The sequence below is a fragment of the Eubalaena glacialis genome, chromosome 7, assembly GCF_028564815.1.
Source record: "Eubalaena glacialis isolate mEubGla1 chromosome 7, mEubGla1.1.hap2.+ XY, whole genome shotgun sequence".
NCBI classification, from domain to species: domain Eukaryota; kingdom Metazoa; phylum Chordata; class Mammalia; order Artiodactyla; family Balaenidae; genus Eubalaena; species Eubalaena glacialis.
The window spans coordinates 10,477,408-10,501,479 of NC_083722.1; the positions used below are offsets into that span (position 1 = coordinate 10,477,408).

At 34.9% G+C, this 24,072-nt stretch overlaps 1 protein-coding gene across 1 annotated transcript in view; it reads right to left on the minus strand.

Moving 5' to 3' along the window:
• RANBP9 (RAN binding protein 9) overlaps window positions 1-24,072 on the minus strand; it is an 87,352-nt gene that overhangs the window by 28,564 nt on the left and 34,716 nt on the right. Inside the window, exons 3-5 of the mRNA XM_061195734.1 lie at window positions 6,952-7,004; window positions 5,862-6,029; window positions 1,780-1,802 (exon numbers count right to left, since the gene is read on the minus strand). Coding sequence (XP_061051717.1) covers window positions 1,780-1,802; window positions 5,862-6,029; window positions 6,952-7,004 — 244 coding nt within the window. The remainder of the gene's footprint in view (window positions 1-1,779; window positions 1,803-5,861; window positions 6,030-6,951; window positions 7,005-24,072) is intronic.

Sequence of the window (24,072 nt, forward strand, 5' to 3'; positions counted from 1 at the left end):
TGAGTCTCCTGTCATCCCTCTCAAAAAATTTCTAGAGCTGGAATGTATCTTATAATCACTGGCACCTTACGTCTGTTCCGGCAGCTGTCATGAGGCAGCAGTGGTCACCACCTGCATAGGTGTGAATTTGCTGAAGGATGAGCTCACCAAAAACTCTTGAGTCTTGATTGTTTTTCCTGGTCAAACAGCTGGATAAATGCAATTCCTAAGACATTTTAGTCAACAAGCCACTATGGACCAACTGAGAAAGGAATGTCAGAGTCCTGGTTGTGTCAGAAAACCTTTAGTTAATACCTTCTGGCCACATGAAGAAAGTGAGCATATGAAACCCTGCACAATGCTGTCAGGAGCTTGAAAGACAGTGCCAGAGACATAATGGAGAACTCTTAAGAAATGTTCTTAATGGCAGAGAAGACAATATCATGTAGAAAACCACAGACATTAACTCTGAACAAGTGTTTTAAAAGGTTGGACTCTGAACATGAAGAAGTTTGGGAAAAACCTTAATCAATTTATATCGTTTACTGCAACATTTTCAGGTGTGTAATAAGTGATACTGATTAAAAATTTAAATACCTGAAGAGATCATTCAGTGAATATAAAATATAAATTCTAAATGATAAGAAAGCACTTCATCATAGTTTATTAGTTTGTTCGTTTCCACCACCACCCCCGCCCCCGCCCCGGCCCTTAGGGCTATATATGATGCATATTACAGTTGATAGAGCCTTAGATTTGGGGAATAAGGTATGTAGAATCAAACTACTTCTTACATCTCTAGTGATGCTGAGTTACCATCATCTCCTGCCTGAACTTCTGCAATAGCCCCTCACATGTCGGCTTGCTTCTACCCTTACTCCCCCTTCAGTCTATTTTTCATCCCAGTGTATCACAATAACTAACACTCTGCAGTGTCTTTGTATTTCATTCAGAGTAAATGCCCAAGTCCTTACAATGTCCCTCAAGGTCTAGATGATCTACTCATCCTCCCTGTCATCATCTCTGACTCCCCTCCTACTGCTTTCACGTCTCTCTACCTCCCTTCATGCTATTCTTCAAACACGCCAGATGTGCTACTGCCTTAGTACCATTCCCCTAACTATTCCCTCTCCCTGGAACATTCTTGTTCTCTGTATCCATTTAGTTAACTCCCTCACTTCCTCAGAAGTCTCTGCTCAAGAATTACCTTGAGCAAAGGTGAGCAAATTGTACCACGTGTGTTCTGTCTTTGGTCCTCCCAAGCTCTACTGTTTCTCTTTCTTTAAAAAGTATTTAAACCCTTTAAAAATATTTTTAATGCATTATTTATTCTCTAAGTTCCTCAGCTTGAATACTCCAAGAGGACAGAGACCTTTATCTGTTTTGTTGAATAATGTATCCCAGGCACAGAACCTGCAGCACAGTGGCACTCAATATACACTGAATTAGTAAATGACTAGAACTGCTGTACAGCCACTTACTGAAAAGTCCAACAATACCAAAGAGACATATTTCGAATGAATCCACAGTGATACTAAAAAGTGTATTTTACATAATCATTTCCCATTTCGTTTTTAGCTACAGCTAAGTTCCCTTGGGCAATGGTGTCCAGTGCAATTTGGAGGTTAATTTCTGATGGTCCAGACCAACGGTAGCTTGAGAAAGGAGCTCTAGCCTATGCATGGCATGGCATATAAACTTAATTACCAATAAGACTGCATTTTAAACATGATTAGTACTAGTTCTTATATACTTTTAATTAAAAATACAAAACTACTTTTACAAGAAATTATGTCTTACCGGTAAGTCAGTGAAAGCAATACCTAAAAAGAAAAAAAAAAGTGGCATTAGAAGCTGTTTTTCAAAGGCAGAGTATGGTGACAAGCTGAATTTCTAACTAAAAAGAAGGGAAAAAATAGCAAAGGGAGAAAAAAATTAAAAAGCTAAATATAATAAGACTAATTTTTTTCTCACTAACACCTAAGCTGCTTTATCCAACCTTACTATTTAATCTTCCTTACCTATATTTATCTTTTAAATAACTTTGAGGGGAAAGGAAAGATTTTCTGTTAAAAGGCGGGGGGGGGGGGGGTTGGTGAATAGAAAATAGAGTACTTTTGTTTCCTTTAAAAAAAAAATCTTATAAAAGTACATTCTCAAAGCTTTGACTACTCTGGACAAAAAATTTTAATTCCTCCTTCAAAGGACAAAGATTTATACAGTTGAGAATTTCTCTTAAATGTCCGCTGACAGTAATTTCAACAGTCATGTACCAAATACACTTGAACAATGGCAATATCACTGGAATAAATCTACTGACATCCCAAAGTGATGGTGTAATCTCCCTCCAAATATTCAAATATATTACTTAGCTGAAAATAAGGTAATAAGGAAACCAAATATTTCTGCAGGACCTCATTCATATATTTAAAAAGACTGAGCTCTAGAAGAACGGGAGGGGGCGGTGTTGGTGAGCCGGCTAATCAAAATTCTTCCAGTGTAAACACACATTAAAACAAAATACAACCACGCCAGCACCACTACCTCTGTGGTGCTGATCACCATCTAAAAAACGAGGGCCCTTCTGTTATACTATCTTCAAGGTCTCTTCCCACTAGAGAGTCTATGGCTCTATAATTGTGCTGTATCACCAGAAAACACAACTATCTGACTCTATTTATTAAAGTAATAAACTTAAAAGGCAAAGTGACTATAAATCTCTATTGTACATGTTTTTAAATAAATGGTAAAAACAGTGCTTTGTAATTAAAGTACTGTTTTTATGACTTTTAAAAACTAGTGAACTCATGTTAGCTTGTCAAAAGGAAAAGCGAAGCTAGAGTTCCCCCCCCCACCTCCGTAAAACATTCGGATTACATTCAGCTTCATTAATAAATAGAAAGCAAACTGACTGTGGGCTAAACGAATATGAGAATTTATTCTAAAAATTTCAGAAAACTAAAAAGAACACAGAAAGCAGCAAGAATAAATATGACCATACATATTTCTACCATTTTTCATAAAACAGCAGTCTAATCAATTATTTTCCTCAAAAATGTCTATTGATAAAGATTGTCTAAATTCATACTGCTTTAGCAAAAATTCCCTTCTGTCAGTAATTACTGAAATCCTTACTTTACCAAAACCTCTAATGAAAAACCCAACTTAATTCTATAGATTAATACTTTTGAACATTGCCAAATACAGCATCCACAACCTATACATATTCAGACCACAAAGATGGCACTTTAACAAGCTGTGTAACTATTTAAATTTTACACAGAAAATAATTTTTCCCCAATTTCCTAAGCTGATTATCAAGAGGCTTTTTGAAAAGTTATCTTCAATTGATGAATGATAATCAATAAAACAAAATTTTAAAATTTCAAATAAATTAACTTGCATACTGAAATGTTTCTCCTTTAATTATTTTCTCAAAAACCTTTCCATTTCTCTTTATATGGTAAGTAAATATATATTTTGAAAACCTTCATGAGACAGAAACTAAAGATGTATCAGCCTTGGGGCAGAAATTATCCACTTTGGGAAATACAAGGGAAGTGTAACTAATTTCTTATCTTCTAGATGCTAGAATCTGGACCAGAGATAAGCACACTACTCTATAAAGGGCCAGCGAGTAAATATTTTCTGCTCTCTAGGCCACGTGGTCTCTGTTTCAACTACTCAATTCTGCTACAGTAACAGGAAAGCAGCCATATGCAGTACATAAATGAATGGGTGTAGCTGTGTTCCAATGAAGCTTTACTTAGAAAACAGACAGGAGACTGATTTGGCCCATGGGCCACCACAGCTTGCTGCCCTCTGTTCCAGTGGAACACTTTCTGCTCACCAATGTTTTACCACTGCACCCCCAGCACCTGGCCAACGATAATAAATAACCTTTAGTGAGTAATCACTATGAGTCGGGCAATCACTTGAGAATTTCACATGCATCACTTCGGTTTGCTCTAACAACTTTAATAAGGTAGGCATTATAGTGATCTGATTTTATGATCTGAGGCACAGAAACGTTAAGTAACTTGCATAAGGTCACACAGCCAAGCCAGGAGATAAACCCAGGCAACTAAAGAACCCATACTGACCACTGTTATACTGCCTCTGTATGTGTCTAATAAATATTTACTAAATTTATGAATGAATAATGCCAAATGTTTCAAAGTGACTTAATTCTAGAATGTGATCCTATCATTAGGTACCCTTTTCTTAAACAGCATCTCACATTTTAAAAACAGCTTCCTTACTCAAAAGAAAATTTCAATGTAAATACTTGTGAAAATCTAATAGGAAAAAAATGATATCACATCACCTATGATCTTCTCATCTCCTAAAATAAAATTTCTTCTCTGGAATAAAGTTTGAAAACTGTAAGAAGATTAATTTTGGTTTTAAAAATGTTGTCTTTTGCATTTTTGAACCAAAGGTCATACCTAAAAGCAGATTTCTCCTGGTTTACTTTAAGATCGCAAATATCTTAAGCAGCCAAGCCAACGAAGACTATGCCAGTGAACTGCTTTGGTAAGTCAGAGCTGAGCACTAACAACAAATACACTAAAATGGCTGTATCCTTCTGGAAACCAGTTTGCCACAGCAATCAAATCACAAATACATATAATCTGCATGGCGACCTTTATCAACATTCTTGTACCGAAAAGAACATAAGAATCTTTGTGGACTTGTGACAGCCTTTAAGTTAGATAGCACAGGACTTCAGAATCAGTATTAATAATAATAAGGAAAAGTTTTAAGCTGAATGTAAATATGAAGAAGACAGTAACTTTACATAAGGAGTATGCTGAGACACTAAAAAAAAAAAAAAAAAAAGACTATTACCAATGTAGCCAAAAATTTAGAATTTTCTACTATGAAATTACAGAATAGTTTTTGTATTATATTAAAGAACATTTACTATATGTCTAAGCATACTATCTGCAGCTTAATTTTTAAATACTATTTGTAAGCAAACTGAATTTTCTGCCTTCTGGAGTTACTTAGTTTTTGCCTTTTTTCACTTTACCTCATCAGAAATAATTTGCCATGAATCAAGGATATTTCAAACAGTAAAATAATGTGAAACTTTTTTACTTTAAAAGCATCAGTTTTGCTATCCTTTATACCTTCTTTAATACAGACCAAAAACAAACAACTTCTAAGAAAAGGGAGCATAACAATTATACACAATTTTCAATCTGAAGTATTATGCGTATTCAACTAAAACCCCTGATTTCCTATTAGTCTTACAATGGATAGATTTCCTCATGTTTTCATTAATCTACTTATTTGCCACCTGTCTTTTAGAAGTTTTGCTGTTATTTGCTCATTTTAATTCTGCTCCCTTTTGCAGAACTAACTTGTAGTCACCATCCTTTATCAACCTTTGTTAGTTGGCCTGATTTTTCAGTATGTCAACGCCCTTCATTTGGTTGGGGGCATCCAGCTTTTTCTGGCTTTGTCATTACCCCCATACTATACTAAAAACTGACAGCTCTTTTTTCTAAGCACCTGTTACCTAGAGAACTGGATCATACTGTGACAGGCTTTATTCAAAGCAAAGCAGAAAACACTTAGCATTTCTACTACTAGAATAAATATCTGAGTACGACGTTATTTCTAGTTAGTCCTATATATGTGATACAATGTGGCCTTCACTGTAAAAAAATTAGGGTTTTTAGTTGAATATATGTCCATTATACTTCGGATTTAAATTGTCACCATTTCCTCAGCTTCCACCTAGAAGGAGCAAAGAAATAATTTCCAGAGGCATCTACTCATAAAGGAGAATTACACAAAAATATTACTACCATCATGTAAGTACAATAATCATAACATCTGGTTATTTAACATGCAATTCATTATCTTAGTACCTAAACTATGTCCGTTCTTGGTGTAGAAGCAGGTATTGTTGATAAGGTTAACACAGCAGCCAATGACATCACCAGTCGTAAAAGTTGGTCCATAAGGTTGTCCCGTTCCAGAAGAACAAAATGAATGTCCATCATCACCATGATAACCATATGAATGTTTATCCCAGCCTAAAGAGAAAGTTCCAGTATATTTACAGTGAAAAGTAAGGTTCCTCTATACTAGCTATTCACTAAGATTATAACAAGCTAAGCAAGAATAGTACAACAGATAATACAAAGATAAAATCCCAAAAGTACATTTAAATTCTCAACAATTACAGTACATAATTTCTATATAAAACATTGCTTACCACATTAAGGAAAATAAATCCGCCACACAGAATGCTAAAATATATCTTAAACAGAGAGGACTCCTACCAGAAAATGCAAACAAACATAGCAAGACACATTTTCCATGCATATTTCCTTTGCTAATAGACCAAAGGAATTTTGCTTTGAGTTTAAGCTCACACACACACACACACACACACACACACACACACACTTTAATATAACAAAAGATTTTTCTTTCAATTTTCAAAAAATTTCCTCCAAGGTTAATTTTTAACATTAGTAAATAGAATACCAGAAAACATAATCGAAGAATCACTTCCATATGATTAATGGTTTTAGGAAACAGTTCTCCTATCTCAATTCACACCTTTCTTAGTTTACTTTTAATATCAGCCTACATTCCCAGAATATTAAAACAACTAAAAATGGTTTAAAAGCTAGGAATGTGTTGGGTAGGAAACAGAACCAACCACATTAAAACATTTAAAGTAGTTGATATGACTATGTACTGGAAGTTAAAAATACCAACAAACAAAACAAAAACAAGCAAAACAAAACAAAACAGAGCAATGCATGGTATACTTGTTATGTTTTGCTAAATAGCATAAAATTTATTAAAACCATTCAGCTTGACTTTGAACTCATAAGTGATTAAAAATATAGAAGATTAATGTACTTAACTATCTCCAAGTTATTACTTGACATTTTTAGCCAGAGTTAGCCATAAGACTGTACTGTAATTCAATTACAAGTGTACCTGGTAGTCTATTCATGTTCACACCTTGAGCAGAAAGACCAATTCCCATGTAACTGTTTAAAAAAAAAGGAAGGAAGGAAGAAAAGCTGGTTATTATAGTCATATATGTATAAATTACCAAACACTCTCAAACATTATCGAACCAAGCCCAAGATGAAACTCACAGGGTAGCTACAAAAAAGTTACTAGAATTCATGAAATAGCAAAAAGGGCAATATTAAGCAACAACAAAACCCAGATTCACAGTAAATTCCTATAGCAATCATTCATAAATATACCCAAAGTATTATTAATACTTAAATACTCTAAAAACTATAAAAATCTTTCCAACGTATCTACACAAATATTTAGAATTAAGACTTCTAACAAAAAGTATAGAGGGACTTGTGGAAGAAAAACGAAATACTAAATAAGAAACAAATGTGTTTTCAAAAGGATACAGTAAAAATCTAGTTCCACACACATACACACACAAAGACATGGAGACATATTGAAAAAATATCCAATTCATATAAAAACATCTGAAATACTTAACAGAATTATACTAAAAAGTATGTGCTATGGGGTATCTATATATTGGTTTTCCAAAAGTATTTTGGCAAATTGACAATATGGACTTAAATATGAGACTCAATTATTAATTTATGAAACACTAGAACAAAATTATCTCCACAAAAGAAATACTAGCGGAAAAGGTAATTATTAAGGTATGCAATTTATTTTAAAACCTTATAAAATATTAATCAAAACTGATAAAGACAGTTCCAAAGGGGGAAAGCAGAAAGAAATATATTTATAAGTATCAATGCAAAAAAGAAAAACTAAATAAAAAAGCAAACTGAATCCAATTTGTTAAAAGGCTAATTGTCGGTGATTGTATCAAGATTTAAAATGGTATTTGACAAATTTCAGCTACCACTCCTAATAAAAACGCAAATAAAAATAAAAGGAAACTACCTAAATATGACACACTTTTTTCCAAATATAATACAGCAAGCAAGGCATTCAACAGTGAAACACTGAAGTCATTTCCATTAAAATCAGGAACATAGAGATTCCTACAACTGTTAAACATTGTTTTGAAGGTTTTAGTTTAATAAAATAAGAAAATAGGAAACTTAATAAGAGAACTAAATAACCAGTATAAATATTACAAGACGTAAAATTATCTTAATTGTAGTAGCTCTGATTATATACATAGGAAACTATGGAACATACTAAAAGCTTTTAGAATTAACTAGTTATTTTGGAAAAATGACTGCATTTAAGAAAAACATTTTAACTTCTTTTCTAGTAATAACCAGCTAGAGAAAGGAAGTGGAATATATAGACATATCAGTCATAATAACTACAGAAACTATAAAACAGGAGTAAAGAGCTCAAGTAAAGCTCCAGAATGATATCTTAAAAGTGGTAAATAAATGAGTATTTTAGGTATCTGGATAACTTGACAGCATAAAAATAGCAATCTTTCTAAAATTAATATAAACATGTAATGAGGTTCATGATATACTCCAAATGAATATTTAAAACTAGAAAAAGTGATTTTAAAGTTCATATGTAAAAACAGAATTTTGATCAAGACAAAATTTTAAAAAAATCACTTAGTGTTTGTCCTACTAGATATTAAAACTCAGACAATGGAATTCACAAGTACAATATTACTAATAAGAGTCAAGTGACACAAGAATAACAAAACATTAAGAAACAGCATTTTGGATGTCTAGTCAAGACTCACATAAGTTGGTATTTTGACTCAGCCCCTTTGTTCCAAATACAGTATACAATGTAATTACTTATTTTTTAAAAAAGTAGTAAGTCACAAGATCATCTTTGAGAAGAAACACAAAACCGAGCAGGGGCACAGCTCTGGCCCTGCAAAGCTCAGGGTCCTTGAGCGCGCATTAACGGGTAGGAGTTTCTCCTGAGGAAACAAAGACTAAAGAGGCTCCACAAGGGGATCATTAGCTATGCTCACTGCTTAAAGCCAACAACTGGAATAGGCTTCCCCTCCTGAAGGGGAAGAAAACACTGATACCACCTGCTGCCTTGGCTAAAATTCATTTGACATTATTGCCTAGCTGAAGGGAAGGGGGAAGGAATAGCCTCTTAACTAAGATCTGAACAAAGTTACTGAACGGATCTGTGATTGAATCTGCAATACTCCCAATACCACTTTGAACAAAGAACCTGGAAACTCTAACGTAGACGTGGTTTTAGATTGGGGACCCAGGAGTTAGAAAGCAACTATAAAGTATAATAAAGGGAAATTAAGTATAGAACTAGATAGATAAACAAAATGGAGAAAAATGTTAAACTTTCTAATTAAAATGAGGCCACAAAAACAAAATTCTAAAATATACCAAATATATATGTAAGACCAACAAAATACACAACTGGAACATGAATTCATTCTAGATGACATCAATCAATGGAGAGTATGACAAAAAAAATTTTTTTAATACATTTAGGATTATGTAAAAAAGAAAAAAGGAATCACCATCACTAAAAAATACAGTGGAGCACCAATATTTACTGAGATAATTTAGTGATTTTCCACAAATGAAAAATATGTTGGTAAGTTGAAAGTGCACACCACAAACAGAGAAAGATAAAAATAAATTCACAAACACATCACAGACTATCAATGCAAACAAAATCCTAAAAGCTTCCAAAAAGAAAGGCAGATTACCTCAGAAGGAATGACGATTAATATGACAGCTGACTTCTCCCCAGCAACAGCTGATGACTGTAAACAATGGCACGAAGTACTGAAAGTAAAGAACTGCCAACCTAGAACTTAATTCCCAGGTAAAGCATCATCCAAGAATGAGGGCAAAATAAGATATTTTATGGCATAATAAAACTAACACTTTACCATCCACAAATGTTCACAAAAGAACTATTTGAGAATAGACTTTAGCAGGAAGACAAGTGAAAACAGAAGGAATGCATGGGACAAAGAAATGACCACTAGAAAAGAAAATGATGAAATGTAATTAAAATTAATTACTTACTGAAAAAAATGCTGTTAAGAATTTTAAAAATCTATAATCCAGTTATAATGTGCTAGAATACAATTCAAAATTACGTGACATATAAAGACATAGTAAAACATGACCCATATTCAAGAGAAAAGACAAACAAGAGAATGACCCTGAGAGCCTCAAGTCATTGGAATTAACAGCTAAAGTATTTAAGGCAGCTGCTGTTACTATGCTCAAGGATGTAAAGGGAAATATGCTTGTAATGAATGAAATAGGAAATTTCAACAAAGAAAAAGAAACAATAAAAAAATGAAATTCTGGAGCTGAAATATATTTGAAATAAATATTTACTAATGTACCTAATGGCACATTGGAAATGGCAAAATGAGTAAGTAAACAATGACAGAATTGATCTGAAGAACAGAGAAAAAATACTGATGGAATAAAAAGAGAGTCCCTTGGGCAGTAGCAAAAGGTCTAACATACATGTAACCGAAGTCCCACAAGGAGAAAGAGAATGGGACAAAAAAAATGAGAAAAATTCCCCAAATTGGGCAAAAGAAAAAAATTTACACGTTTAAAAAGCATAGAAACCTCAGCAGGTTAAGTACAAAGAAAAACACACATAGGCACAAATCACAGTCAAACAGCTAAAAACTAAGAATGGAGAGAAAATACTGAAAGCAGCCAGAAAAAAATGATGTATTACTTTCAATAGGAACACTAAGCTGAATATCTACTGACTTCTCAGAAGAAAATATGAAGGCCAAAAGATGGCTGAACAAAATATTTACAAGAGCAGAAAAGGGGAAGGGGACCCATGCCAACACAGGGTGTTATATTGAGGAAATATCCTTCAAGAATGAAAGCGACATAAAAACACTTCTCAGATAAGATAAAAAGAATGTGTTGCCAGCAGACCTGCACTAAGAAAAATACTAAAGAAAATCTGCCAAACTGAAAGGCATCAGATAGATATATCATATATATATATATAAAGGTATACCAAATATAACATATACAGGTACATCAGATAGATACCTGGATTTTCAGGAAGGAAAGAAGAGCACTGCAAATGGCACACACATGGGTACATAATAAAAGACTGTTTTCACTCTTAATTTCCTTAAAAACATGTATGACTCCTTAAAGCAAAAATAACATGTATTGCCCAGTTCATAAGATAAGCAGATGTAATACATATGGGTAACTACAGCAAGAAGTACAGGAAGAGGCAGTAAATGGACCTATATGGTTGCAAGTTTGTGTATTTTATGTGAAATAGTAAAACATTAATTCTTAGTAAGGTTATGAAAATAGGCATATATACTAAAATCTTTAGAGTAGCCACTAAAAAACTACAGAGATATTAGTTAAAAAGCCAATAGGTAAATTAAGACAGAATTCTAGCAATATATCAAAATGATAATATATCAAGACCAGGTGGTGTTAATCCAGGAACACAACACTGGTTTAACATTCAAAACACCAATCAATATATTTTATCAAATTAGGAGAAAACTCTTATGATCATTTAAATAGTTGTAGAAAAACATTTGACAAAATTCAACACCTATTCACAATAAAAACTCTCAGCAAACCAGAAATACGAGGGAACTTCATCAACCTACGTTTACAAAAAACCTACAGCTAGCATTCGTAACAGTGAAATACTGAAAGCTATTCCCATGAGATCAAGAACAAGGTAAGAATGCCAGCTCTCGCCATTTCTATTCAACACTGTACTGAAAACCCTAAGCATTTCAAAAAGGCAATAAAGAGAAATAAGAGGCATAAATAAAAAAGGAAGAAATAACCTGCCCAATGTCACACAGCTAGTAAGCGGCAGAACTTACCGGGCAAGTTACTCACCCGAACAATGTGCTGATAGTAACGGGCCCGACCTCACTGGCTTGTTGTGAGGGCTATAAGTATATTTGCAAATGCAAGGGACTCAGAGGTGTGCCAAATTTATAACAAGAACTGTGTTACTGTGACTGTTAGCATTTTATTCTCTGTGCCCAGTGGAGGCCTGGCACATAGAAGGTGCTCAATGCACAGTTTTGAAGGAATGAATAAATGAATGAATGATTAGTTTGACTAAAAAAAAAAAAATCTCATAAAGTAATGGTATAACATATTTTTAGAGTTTAACATAGCCTGCTTATTTATTTATTTATTTATTTATCTATTCGGCTGCCTTGGGTCTTTGTTGCTGCGCGCGGGCTTTCTCTAACCGCGGCAAGTGGGGGCTACGCTTCGTTGCAGTGCGCGGGCTTCTCATTGCGGTGGCTTCTCTTGTTGCGTAGCACGGGCCCTAGAGCACGTGGGTGTCAGCAGTTGCGGCGCGCGGGTTCAGTAGTTGTGGCTCACAGGCTCTAGAGCGCAGGCTCAGTAGTTGTAGCGCACGGGCTTAGTTGCTCCAAGGCATGTAGGATCTTCCTGGGCCAGGGATCGAACCCATGTCCCCTGAATTGGCAGGCGGATTCTCAACCACCGCGCCACCAGGGAAGTCCCGACATAGCTTATTGTTAAAATTGAATACAGACATATAAATATATTCATCTAATAAAAACATCCTATTTGGGGAAAAAAAAGGAAGAAATAAATCTGACTTTACTTGTAGATAACATTAATTTAACAAAAGATAATCTTTAAAAAACATAAAATAATCAGAATAAGTGAATTTAACATGGCTGCAGGATACAAAGTTATTGTAAAAAAAATCTATTGTATTTGTATATACTGGCAGTAAACACTAAGAAGATAACATTTAAAAAACAATTATGTATACAATAGCACTAGAAAGCATAAAACATTTAAGAATTGAACAAAAGGCATGTAGAATTTCTCTGCTGAAAATGACCAAACACTGATGGGGGGAGTTAAAGAAGATGTAAATAAACGGAGAGATATGTCACATTTACGGACTAGAAGACTCCATACTATTAAGGCTGCAATTCTCTCCAAATTGATCTCTAGAGTCAACGCGATCCATATTATACTCACGCTAGGAGGCTTTTCTAAAAACTGACAGGCTGACTCTAACGTTTATACAGAAATAAACAGGATCTAAAATATCCAAAGAAAGTTTGAAGAAGAATACAGATGTAGGACTTATACCATCTGACCTCAAGATTTACCATAAACCTGAGTAAGCAAGACAGTATGGTACCAGAATTAAGGATCAACAAATAAATCAATGGAATGGATTCAGAAAGAGCTCAAAAAGAGATCCACACTTATACAATCATTTAATATTTCACAAGGGTGCCAAAACAATCCAAAAGAGTAAGGAAAGTTTTTCTAACAAACAGTGATAGAACTGATACCCATTTGGAAAAGTAAACATTAATCTCTACCTCACACAATATATAAAACTCAACTGAAGACGGATCATAGTCCTAAGCACGAAAGTTAAAACTATAAAGTTTCTAAAAGAAAACATGTAAAAATATCTTAATGACTTGGGGATAAAGCAAATACCTATCAGGACACAGAAAGCAAGAACCATAAAATAACAAACTCATAAATCAGACATCAGCAAAATTAAAATCTTCTGCTCAAAATACATGAGACTACCCATTTTTTATAAATGGACAAAAGATCTGAATAGACACTTCACAAAATAATACTGCAAATAACCAAGAAGCACATGAAACTGCTACACAGCGCTAGTCAGTCACTAGAGAAACACAAATTAGAACCACACTGAGATACCACCATGCACCCAGCAGAACGGTTAAAATATAAGACTGGCCACACCAGTACTGCCACAGATTTGGCAAAGTAAGAGCTTTCATACACTGTTGGTGGGAATGTAAAATGGGACAACTCCTTTGGAACCGTGGCTGGCAGTGTCTCAAAAGACTGAACATGTACTTACCCCAAGACCCAGCAATTCCACTCAAACGAGAAATGAAGGCACTATGTGCACCTAGAGACTTGTACAAATAGGTTCATAAGAGCTCTTCACAATGGAGGAAAAACTGAAACAGCCTGGGTACCTATCAACAAATGAATGGATACACAAACTGTCGTATGTTCTACTCAGAAATAAAATGGAAAATGAATTACCGACATACACAACATGGATGATCTAAAAAATGTTACCCTGAATCAAAGAAATCTTACTAAGATTTCTTATATGATTCTTTTTACAGACATACCTCATTTTACTGAGCTTCACAGATGCTGTGTTTTTTTACAAAGTGAAGGTCTGTGGCGACCCTGCATCGAGCAAGTCCATCAGCACCAATTTTCCAAGAGCATTTGCTCACTGCGTGTCTCTGTCACATTTTAGTAATTCTTATAGTATTTCAAACTTTTTCATTTTATTAGCGTTTTTTAGCAATAAAGTATTTAATGTAAATACTTTTTCTGACATAATGCTATTGCACAATTAACAGACTACAGTATAATGTAAACATAATTTATATGCACTGGGAAACCAAAAAATTCATGTGACTCACTTTCTTGTTGTATTTGCTTTATTGTGGTGGTCTGAAACTGAACCTGCAATTTCTCCAAGGTATGCCTGTATATGAAGTTCCGAACAGACAAAATGAAAATAACAGTCACCTCTGAGAGAGTGAGGACAGGGCCTAACTGGGAAAGAGTATGAGGGAACACTTCTAAGGATGATGATATAGTTCTATGTTTTGATGGGAGCTTGCATTTCACAGGTGTATGCATCTGCAAAACTCATCAAATGGTATACTTCAGACTTCACTGTATGTAACTTTTATGATGATTAAAAAAAGAACAATAAGCAAGTATCAAATTCTAGTTAGTGATACGCATGGTGTAGTAATTAGGAGTTAAGTCTACTTACTTTGAAATGCATCAAAAAATAAGATGGATCACTGGGTGGACAGAGTAATGGGCAGATATGGGATAGAGCAATTACCGTCAGTTCTACCACAGCATGACATTTGAGTTCCTTAAAATCACTGCACTATACAACACCATGCAATAAAAACCACAGAGCTTATGGGGGAAGTGGGGTTAAGAGCAAAACAGTCAAAAACTTCATTAGTAACATATTTTAAAAAATATAAGAATCCAATAAAAACCACCAAAATTCAATAAAAATGGTTTTACACATGTTGAATTGTCAAGAAATACATAAATACTACAATAAATATGGTACCTTATACTGAAAAAGACCTGAAGTTTACTTGGGGAAGTAGGTGAAGCAGGGCTGCAGCTTGTGAGTTATTGTGAAGTGGTGGAAGGAGTTGACAGGGGAAATATGCAACATCAGATGTGGATGGGTGTGGCTCCCAACAAACAGTGAACCAAGAAAGCTGGTAGATGCTTGAGGTGTTGCATGACATATAAAAACACGCTCAAATTCAGTAGCAGTGAGGGAGTGGAAAGATCTGACGGACAAGAAACTTACTGTGGTATTATGTGCAGTAAGTCCCCTACATACGAACCTTCAAGTTGCGAACTTTCAAAGATGCCAACGTGCGTTCGCATGTCCAGTCACATAAGTTAGTTCACGTGTCTGGTGTACATTGTCATGTGAGTGCATCCTCTATGAGTGGTTGTGCTTTTGGTACTTTACTGTACAGTACTGTACAGAGTACAGTATCTTCATTTCAAGCCCAGGATGTCCGGAAGCAAGCGTAAAAGCAGCGGTGATGTAGCTGGTACTGCTAAGAAGTGCCAAGTGAGAACAATGGAAACAAAGGTGAAAACAATTGAGAGAGTGGAAAGAGGCGAAAAGATGGGAGACATTACTCGTTCTCATAACATGAATCGTTCAACCATCAGCACGATTCTGAAGAATAAGGACAAGATCATGGAACATGTGAAGTCTGCTGTGCCGACGATGTCGACAATAGTATCGAAGAAGTGTGGGAAAGTGATGGAGGAGATGGAGAAACTTGTGTGGATGCAGGATCAGCATCAGTGCCGAGCTGCTCAGCTTAATGCTGATTCAAGAGAAAGCTAAAAGCCTTTATGAAGACTTGAAGAAGAAACACGGCAAAGAATCAGAGGGCGCATCTTTTAATGCCAGCCATTGCTGGTTTCACTGGTTCAAGGCTAGAGCCAACCTTCACAACGTAAAAGTAAGTGGCGAGGCAGCAAAGGCAGATACGGTAGCTGCCCAGGAATTTCCTGCAACGCTTCAAGAAATTATTGATGAAGGCTCGTATTTACCCGAGCAGTTTTTTAATGTGGATGAGACAGGACTGTACTGGAAAAGGATGCCAGACCGAAGTTACATCAGTAAGGAGGAAAAGTTGATGCCAGGTTATATCTAAAGCAGCAAAGGTTAGGCTAACTCAGCTGTTTGGTGGCAATGCTTCAGGTGATATGAAGCTGAAGCCTCTCTTAGTTTATCATTCAGAGAACCCAAGAGCCCTTAAAAACATAGCCAAGGGCTCTCTCTTCCTGGTGTGTGGAAGAGTAATCCCAAAGCCTGTGTTACGAAGGCCATTTTCCAGGACTGGTTTTTCCACCACTTTAGCCCAGAGGTAGAGAAATACTGCTTGGAGGAGGACGTCCCATTAAACATCCTTTTGCTGCTCCACAGTGCTCCGGGCCACCCCCCATTCATGGACGACTTTCAACCCAATGTCAAAGTAGTGCATCTGCCACTGAATACTGTGTCGCTCATCCAACCTATGGACCAGGAAGTTATAGCGACTTTCAGGAAATATTATTTACGTCACACTTTTCGTCAAACAGTAAAGGCGAGTGACGAATCAGGAACAACCTTGTGACAATTTTGGAAGGACTAGAACATCTACAAGGCCATAAAAAACACTGACTTTGCTTGGCGTGAGGTTATGGCCATCACCCTGAATGGGGTTTGGAAGAACCTTTGCCAGCAGTATGTTCACAATTTTCATGGATTTGAGAAGGTGGACGAGGAGTCCAAAGAGGTCTTCGGCAACCAAGTGACGCTCAGCAAGAAGCTGGAGCTAGATCTGCAAGAGGACGACTTCACTGAACTCCTTGCTGTGCAACACGAGGAGCTTACTAATGAAGACCTGATGGAACTGGAGGCCCAGAGAAAGGACGAAGAGAGACAAGAGGAAGAAAAAGTAACTGAAAAACCGAAGAGATTCACAATGCAGGAAATGGCAAGGGGGTTTTCTTTATTTGAGGAGGCACTGTTAGTTTTTGAGGCACAGGACCCAAACATAGAACAGTACACGAAGGTACCGTTCACGAAGCAGCTGTTCAGAATGTAATCACGTGCTACCGTGTCATCTATGATGAGAAAAAAAGAGCTACTACCCAGACAACACTGGATCGTTTTTTCAAAAGGGTAGATAAAATTGAATCCAGCAAGGAACCAGAACCTGTGCCATCAACGTCAGGAGTGAGTGAAATTGCAGCTTGCACTCCATCTTCTATTGCTGACAATCCTTCAGCTCTACCATCTCCCACCTCCTCTCCCCGCTCCAGTCAGTAACCCTTCTTGCCTGTTCACTCGATGCCAGCCCCTGTATGCCAGCTGCTGTACTGTACTACTGTACTTTTCAAGGTACTGGACTGTAAGATTAAAAACGTTTTATTTTTTGTTTTTTATGTATTATTTGTGTGAAAAGTATTATAAACCTATTACAGTATGGTACTATATAGCCGACTGTGCTAGCTGGGTACCTAGGCTAACTTTGTTGGACTTATGAACAAACTGGACTTACAAATGCACTCTCGGAATGGAACTCATTCATATGTAGGGGACTTATTGTGTTTAGAAAGGGAAATGGACATGAAGATTTTTTAGATCAATATATCAATACAAATAATTTCAAATTATACATTATTAGCATTGTTAATAATAGTGTGCCAAATATCAAAGACCAGAGACCAAGAGGACTAGTTTAGTTTAATTCCTATTATAGATAGATTTAAGTTTACTAACTTGTTATTTGTCCTATCTGTCCTTTCCATTCGTCCTTTTCTGTGTTCTTTGTATTTTTGTATTTTATGACCTTTGTTAGCTTTTTGCTATATATTTGGGCATTGAATTAATGAGTACCACATAAGTTTAAAAAACTGCACATTTAATATGTCATATTCTTGATTGAATTAGTATATTTATCAAATGCTGGCAATGCAACACACAACTTTTAAAAACCTTTTTACCTCTTCCCACGTGTTCTGATACTGTGGTCATGTTTTGCTTCATTATACGTCACAAACTCCACAAAAGCAAGTTACTATTATTGCTTTATATAACGAATGCTATGTAACCCAGAAAGATCAACAACAGACTTCTCATGAGAAACCATGGAAGCCTGAAAGCAGTGGGATAATATATTGCAACTGCTGAAAGAAAAAAAACTATAAACCAAGAATTCTATATCCACTAAAACTATATTTCAAAAGAGAAATTAAGACATTCCTAAATAACAAAAACAGAGGATCTGTCACTAGCAGACCTGCGCTATAAGAAATAAGGTGGAAAAGAAACTAGTCAGTTACTCAAATGTATACAAAGAAATAAAGAGCATCAGTAAAGATAACTGCATAGGTAAGCATAAAAGGCAGTGTAACTGTATTTTTCTTTGTAACTCTTTTCTTCTCCTATCTAACTTAAAAGACATAAAGCAATAATTATAACTCTCTGGGCCTAAACTGTATAAAGATATAATTTATGACAATAATAGCAAAAAGGAGAGGGGAGACAATGAAAATATTATGAAGCTAGGTTTAACACACTGTTGGAATTAAGTTGATATTAATCCAATTTGTATTGTTTTGAGTTAGGATATTATATGAGTAATCTTCCAGAGTAACCACTAAGAAAATAACTCAAAAACTACAGAAAAGAAACCACAATAAACTTATTAAAAGGTACACTAAAAAGTCTACTTCAAAAAGAAAGCAACAGAAGAACAGAAAAACAAAAAGACATGAGACCAAAATAGCAGACATAAGTCCTCCCTTATCAGTAATTGCAATAACTGCAAATGGATAAAATCATTCAAAGGCAGAGACTCACAGAACACATTTTTCTTTTTTTAAAGATCCAAAGAGATGTCTACAGAGACATTTCAGATTTGAACACACAAATAGGTTGAAATTAAAAGGAAGGAAAAAGAAATACTATGCAAACAGTAATCAAATGAGAGCTGAAATAGCTATACTTGCATCAGACAAAATAGACTTTAAGACAAAATTTGCTACTAGAAACAAAACAATATATTTATCGTTTATTATGATAAAAAGGGTCAATACATCAAGAAGACATAAAAATTATATACAAATATAAACGTAACAAGAGAGCCCTAAAATATTTAAAGCAAAAACCCACAGAATTAGGGAGAAATACACAATTCATGATAATGGTTGGAGACTTCAATAGCCTACTTTCAATAATGGATGCAACAACTGACAGGAAATCAACAAGAAATGTAAAACCTGAACATAACTATAAATCAACCAGAACTAACAGTCGTTTACAGAACACTCCACCAACCATGGTAGAATACACATGGTCCTCAAGCGCACACAGATTTTCCAAGACATATTAGGCCATAAAACAAGCCTCAATAAATTAAAAAAAAAAAAAATTGAAATCATACATGGTATACTCTCCAACTACAAGAAAATTAAGTTAGAAATCACAAAGAGAAGGAAATTTGGAATGTACACAAATATATGGATACTGAACATGCTCCTAAAAAACCAATACAAAAAGAAGAAATAATAGGGGAAATTTTAAAACACTTAGAAATGAATGAGAATGAAAACACAATACACCAAAACTTATAAGATGAAGCTAAAGTAGTTCTTAGAGGGAAGTTTATAGCTGCAATTGCCTAAAATAAAAAAAGAAAGATCTCTAATGAATAATCCAACTCTCAACCTCAAGAAACTAGAAAAAGAACAACAAACTATTAAACCCGAAGCAAGCAACAGGAAGGAAATAATAAAGATTAGAGCGGAAATAAGAGACCAGAAAAACAACAGAATCAATCAGCCAAAAAACTGGTTCCACTAAGCAAGAAAAAAAGACTCAAATTATCAAAAATCAGAAATGAAAGAAAAAATATTAATACCAAACTAAAAAAGATTAAAAAATTAAAAGGATTATAAGAAAATACTATGAACTATATAGCAACAAATTATATAACCTACTTAAAAATGAACAAATTCCTAGAAAGTCATAAACTACCAAGACTGATAAGCAATCTTAAAACTTCCCACAAAGAAAAGCCCATGCTCAGGTGGCTTCCCTGATGAATTCTACCAAACATATAGAGAAAAATGACCACCAATCCTTCTCAGACTCTTCTTCTCCCCAAAGTTAGAAACACTTCCTAACTAATTCTACAAGGCCAGTGTTACCCTGCTGCCAAAATCAGATAAAGATATCACAAGAAAACAACAGAAAAATATCCTTTATGAACACGGACACACAAATCCTCAACAAATTACTAGTAAATGAAGCCCAGTAACACACAAAAAGGATTATACATCATGACCAAGGGGAACTTATGCCAGGAATAAAAGGTTGGTTTAGAAACAAAATCAATGTAATATTAATGTAATTAATATAATATTAATATAATAAAGGATAAAAGCCACAAGATCATCTCAACAGACAAAGAAAAAGAATTAGGCAAAATTCATCATCTTTCTTGATAAAGACACTCAACTAATTAGAAATAAAAGGGAAACTCCCAACCTGATAAAGGGCACCTATGAAAAAAAAATCTGTAGCTAACATCAGACTTAATGGTAAGAGACTGCTTTTCCCTTAAAATCATGAACAAGAAAAAGATACCCTCTTTTATCACTTCTATTCAACATGGTACTGGAGGTTCTAGCTTGGGCAGTAAGGCATGAAAAATAAAAGACACCAGCTTGTTAAGGAAGGAGTAGACATCCTCTATTCACATGTAACATAATTTTGTATATAAAAAATCCAAAAGAATCCTTACCAAAATACTATTAAAAATTAATAAACAAAATCAGCATGACTGCAGGATACAAGTTCAATATGAAAATCTAATTTTATTTCTACACATGAGCAATAAACAATTTAAAAATAAATTTAAGAAAACAATTCCATTTACAACAGAATCAAAAAGAATAAAATATCTACAAATAAACTTAACAAGACAGTACAAGACTTGAACACGAAAAACTACAAAACACTGTTGAAAGAAATTAAAGAACACCTAAATAAGTGGAAAGGCTACCATGTTTATGGATTGGAAGAATTAATACTGTTAAGATAGCGATATATATAAAAAAATAAAAATAAAAAGATAGCAATATTCCCCTAATTAATCTAGAGATTCAAGGCAGTCTCTATCAAAAGTCTAACTTGCCTTTCTGCAGGAAGTGACAAACTGATCCTGAAACTCATATGGAAATGTAATAGGGCCCAGGAGAGCCAAAGCAATCTTGAAAAAGAACAAAATTGGAGGACTCAGAGTTCACAATTTTAAAACTCACTGTAAAGTTACAGTAATCAAGAGAGTATATTACGGGCTTAAGAATAGACATAAATATTAATGCAATAAAATTTAGAATCTAGAAATTATCCCTTACATTTATGATCAATTGATTTTGACAAGCTGGACAAGACAATTCAAAGGATGAGAAAATAGTTTTTACAACAAACTGTGCTGGGACAACTGGATATATCTATGCAAACCAAGGAAAGTGAATCAATACCTCACACCATATACAAAAATTAATTTAAAAATGGAATCAAAAACTAAGAGGGAGAGCTAAAACCACATACTCTTAGACAAAAACACTGGAGTAAATCTTCATGACCCTGGATCAGGCAATGGTTTCTCAGATATGACAGCAAAAGCACAAGCAATGAAAGAAAAATAAACGACTTCATAAAAATTTAAAACTTTTGTGCTTCAAAGGATACTGTCAAGGAAATTAAAAGACAAACCACAGAATAGGAGAAAATATATACAAATCTACATAGCTGATATGTGATTTCTATCCAGAACATATATACAATTCTTAGAACTCAACAATAAAAAGAAAACCCAACTAAAAAACTGGGCAAAGGATCTGAATAGACATTTCTCCAAAAAAGATATACAAATGACCAATAAGCACATGAAAAGATGCTCAATATCATTAGTCATTAGAAAATGCAAATCAAAACCACTATCACTTCACACACATTAGGATGGCTAAAATCAAGAAGATGTGTTGGCAAGGATGTGGAGAACTTAGAACTTTCATAGTTGGTGGCAATGTAAAATAGTGCACTCACTTTGGAAAACAGTTTAGCAGTTCCTTGAAATGGTAATCATAGTTTCCTTATGAACCATTAATTCAACTCCTAGGTATCTATTCTGGAGAAATGAAAACATATCCACTCAAAAAAATGTTACACAAATGTTCCTAACAGCATTCTTCCTAATAGCCAAAAAAGTGTTTCTACCTACTAATGAATGGATAAACAAATGTAATATCTTTACAATGGAATATTATTTGACCTCAAAAAGAAATGTGAGTACTGATAAATGCTACAGCATGAGGAACCTTGAAAACACTATACTAAGACAAACCAGAGACAAAAGATCACATATTATATGATTCCATTTATATAAAATGTGCAGTATAGGCAAATCCACAAAAACAAAATAGTTAAGTGGTTGCCTAGGACTGGGAAGAGTGGCTGCTAACAGATATAATAGGATTTCTTTTTCAGGTGATACGAATGTTCTAAAGTTAGACAGTGGTAAGGGTTGCACAATTCTGTAAGTATACTAAAAACTACCAAACCATGCTTTTAAGGGTAAATTTTTAAGGGTATATGAATTATGTCTCCATAAAACTCTCAATAAAACATAAACAAGAGGACTTCTGGCTTCAGCTCCAATATGTAAAGAGACTGAAATTTGTCACTCCCTCACAACAGGAAAAAAAAGGTGATCAAATTGAAAAGCAACCACTCCTCTTAGGTTCGTCAGAAAACTGAGTTCACAGGACAAAATGCCTCCAGGAAAACTGAAGAGACAAGTGAACACAGAGACTGAGAGCTTACCAGGAGTAGGAGTCTCTGGAGACTTTAACTGGTAGAAATACTTTTAAAGGTGAATGAATTGCTGGAGGCTGAGTGTGAACTAGCTTGAGCTTTAAACCTCTTAGGGTCCCGCTCTTAGGGTCCTGCTCTTAGAGAAGTTTCCACGTACTCTTGAGTTTTACCTTCAGGAGCTCCACCATGTGTTATCATTAAACAAACAAACAAACAAACAAACCCCTTCCAGTTTTGTGCTGGGGAGAGGAAAAGTAACCATTTTGAGATATGCCCAGAGCAATCTGGTCTCTTTAACAAAGACCTGCCTTCAAGGGTAACTACTTTCCAGAGCCTTTTTGACCTAGAGGGAGGGTAATCAGACAACTCCAGTACCAGCTAGCCTTCCCAATTGAAGTAAGGGGAGAAGGAAAAAAGGGTAAAACTCTTCCAAAGATCACAGCCCAGGAACTCTGGTCAATTACAACAACTACAACTGGTATTTAATCATAAGTTACAGAACACTTCTCTTCCCAGTACCTATCCCACATCAACAAGGCTCCAGTATAAAAACAAATTACAACTGAGACAGCTGAAAGACACAGACTCTAAGGAGTTTCTAGGGAAACCCAAAACAGCAGGGAAAACAAAAGCAAGGAAACTAGAGGTAAATTAAGCTTCTGACACCTACAAATAATACAAACAAATTGGCAAACATTAAACACAGCCTAACTCTTAGCCAGATAATTATAAAACCTGACACTAAAGACCTATTTACCTGAGTTCCTGCTATCCAATAAATCATGTAGTTTTCAACAACAAAAAAATTCACTACATGCTAAAAAGAAAAATTACATTCTGAAGAGACAGAGCAAGCACCACAACTAAATCAGATATGGCAGAATTTTGGAGTTATCAAACTAAAAATTTAAGATAACTGTGATTAACATGCTATGGACTACAAAAAAGAATCAAAACAAATGCTAGAAATCAAAAACACTAACACAAATGAAGAATGCTTTCAACAGGCTTATCATTAGACTAAACACAACTGAGGAAACAATCTGTGAGCTTGAAGGTATGTCAACAGACACTTCCCAAACTTAAATGGCAAGAGAAAAATGGAATGAAAAAACCAGAAAAGAATATACAAGAACTGTG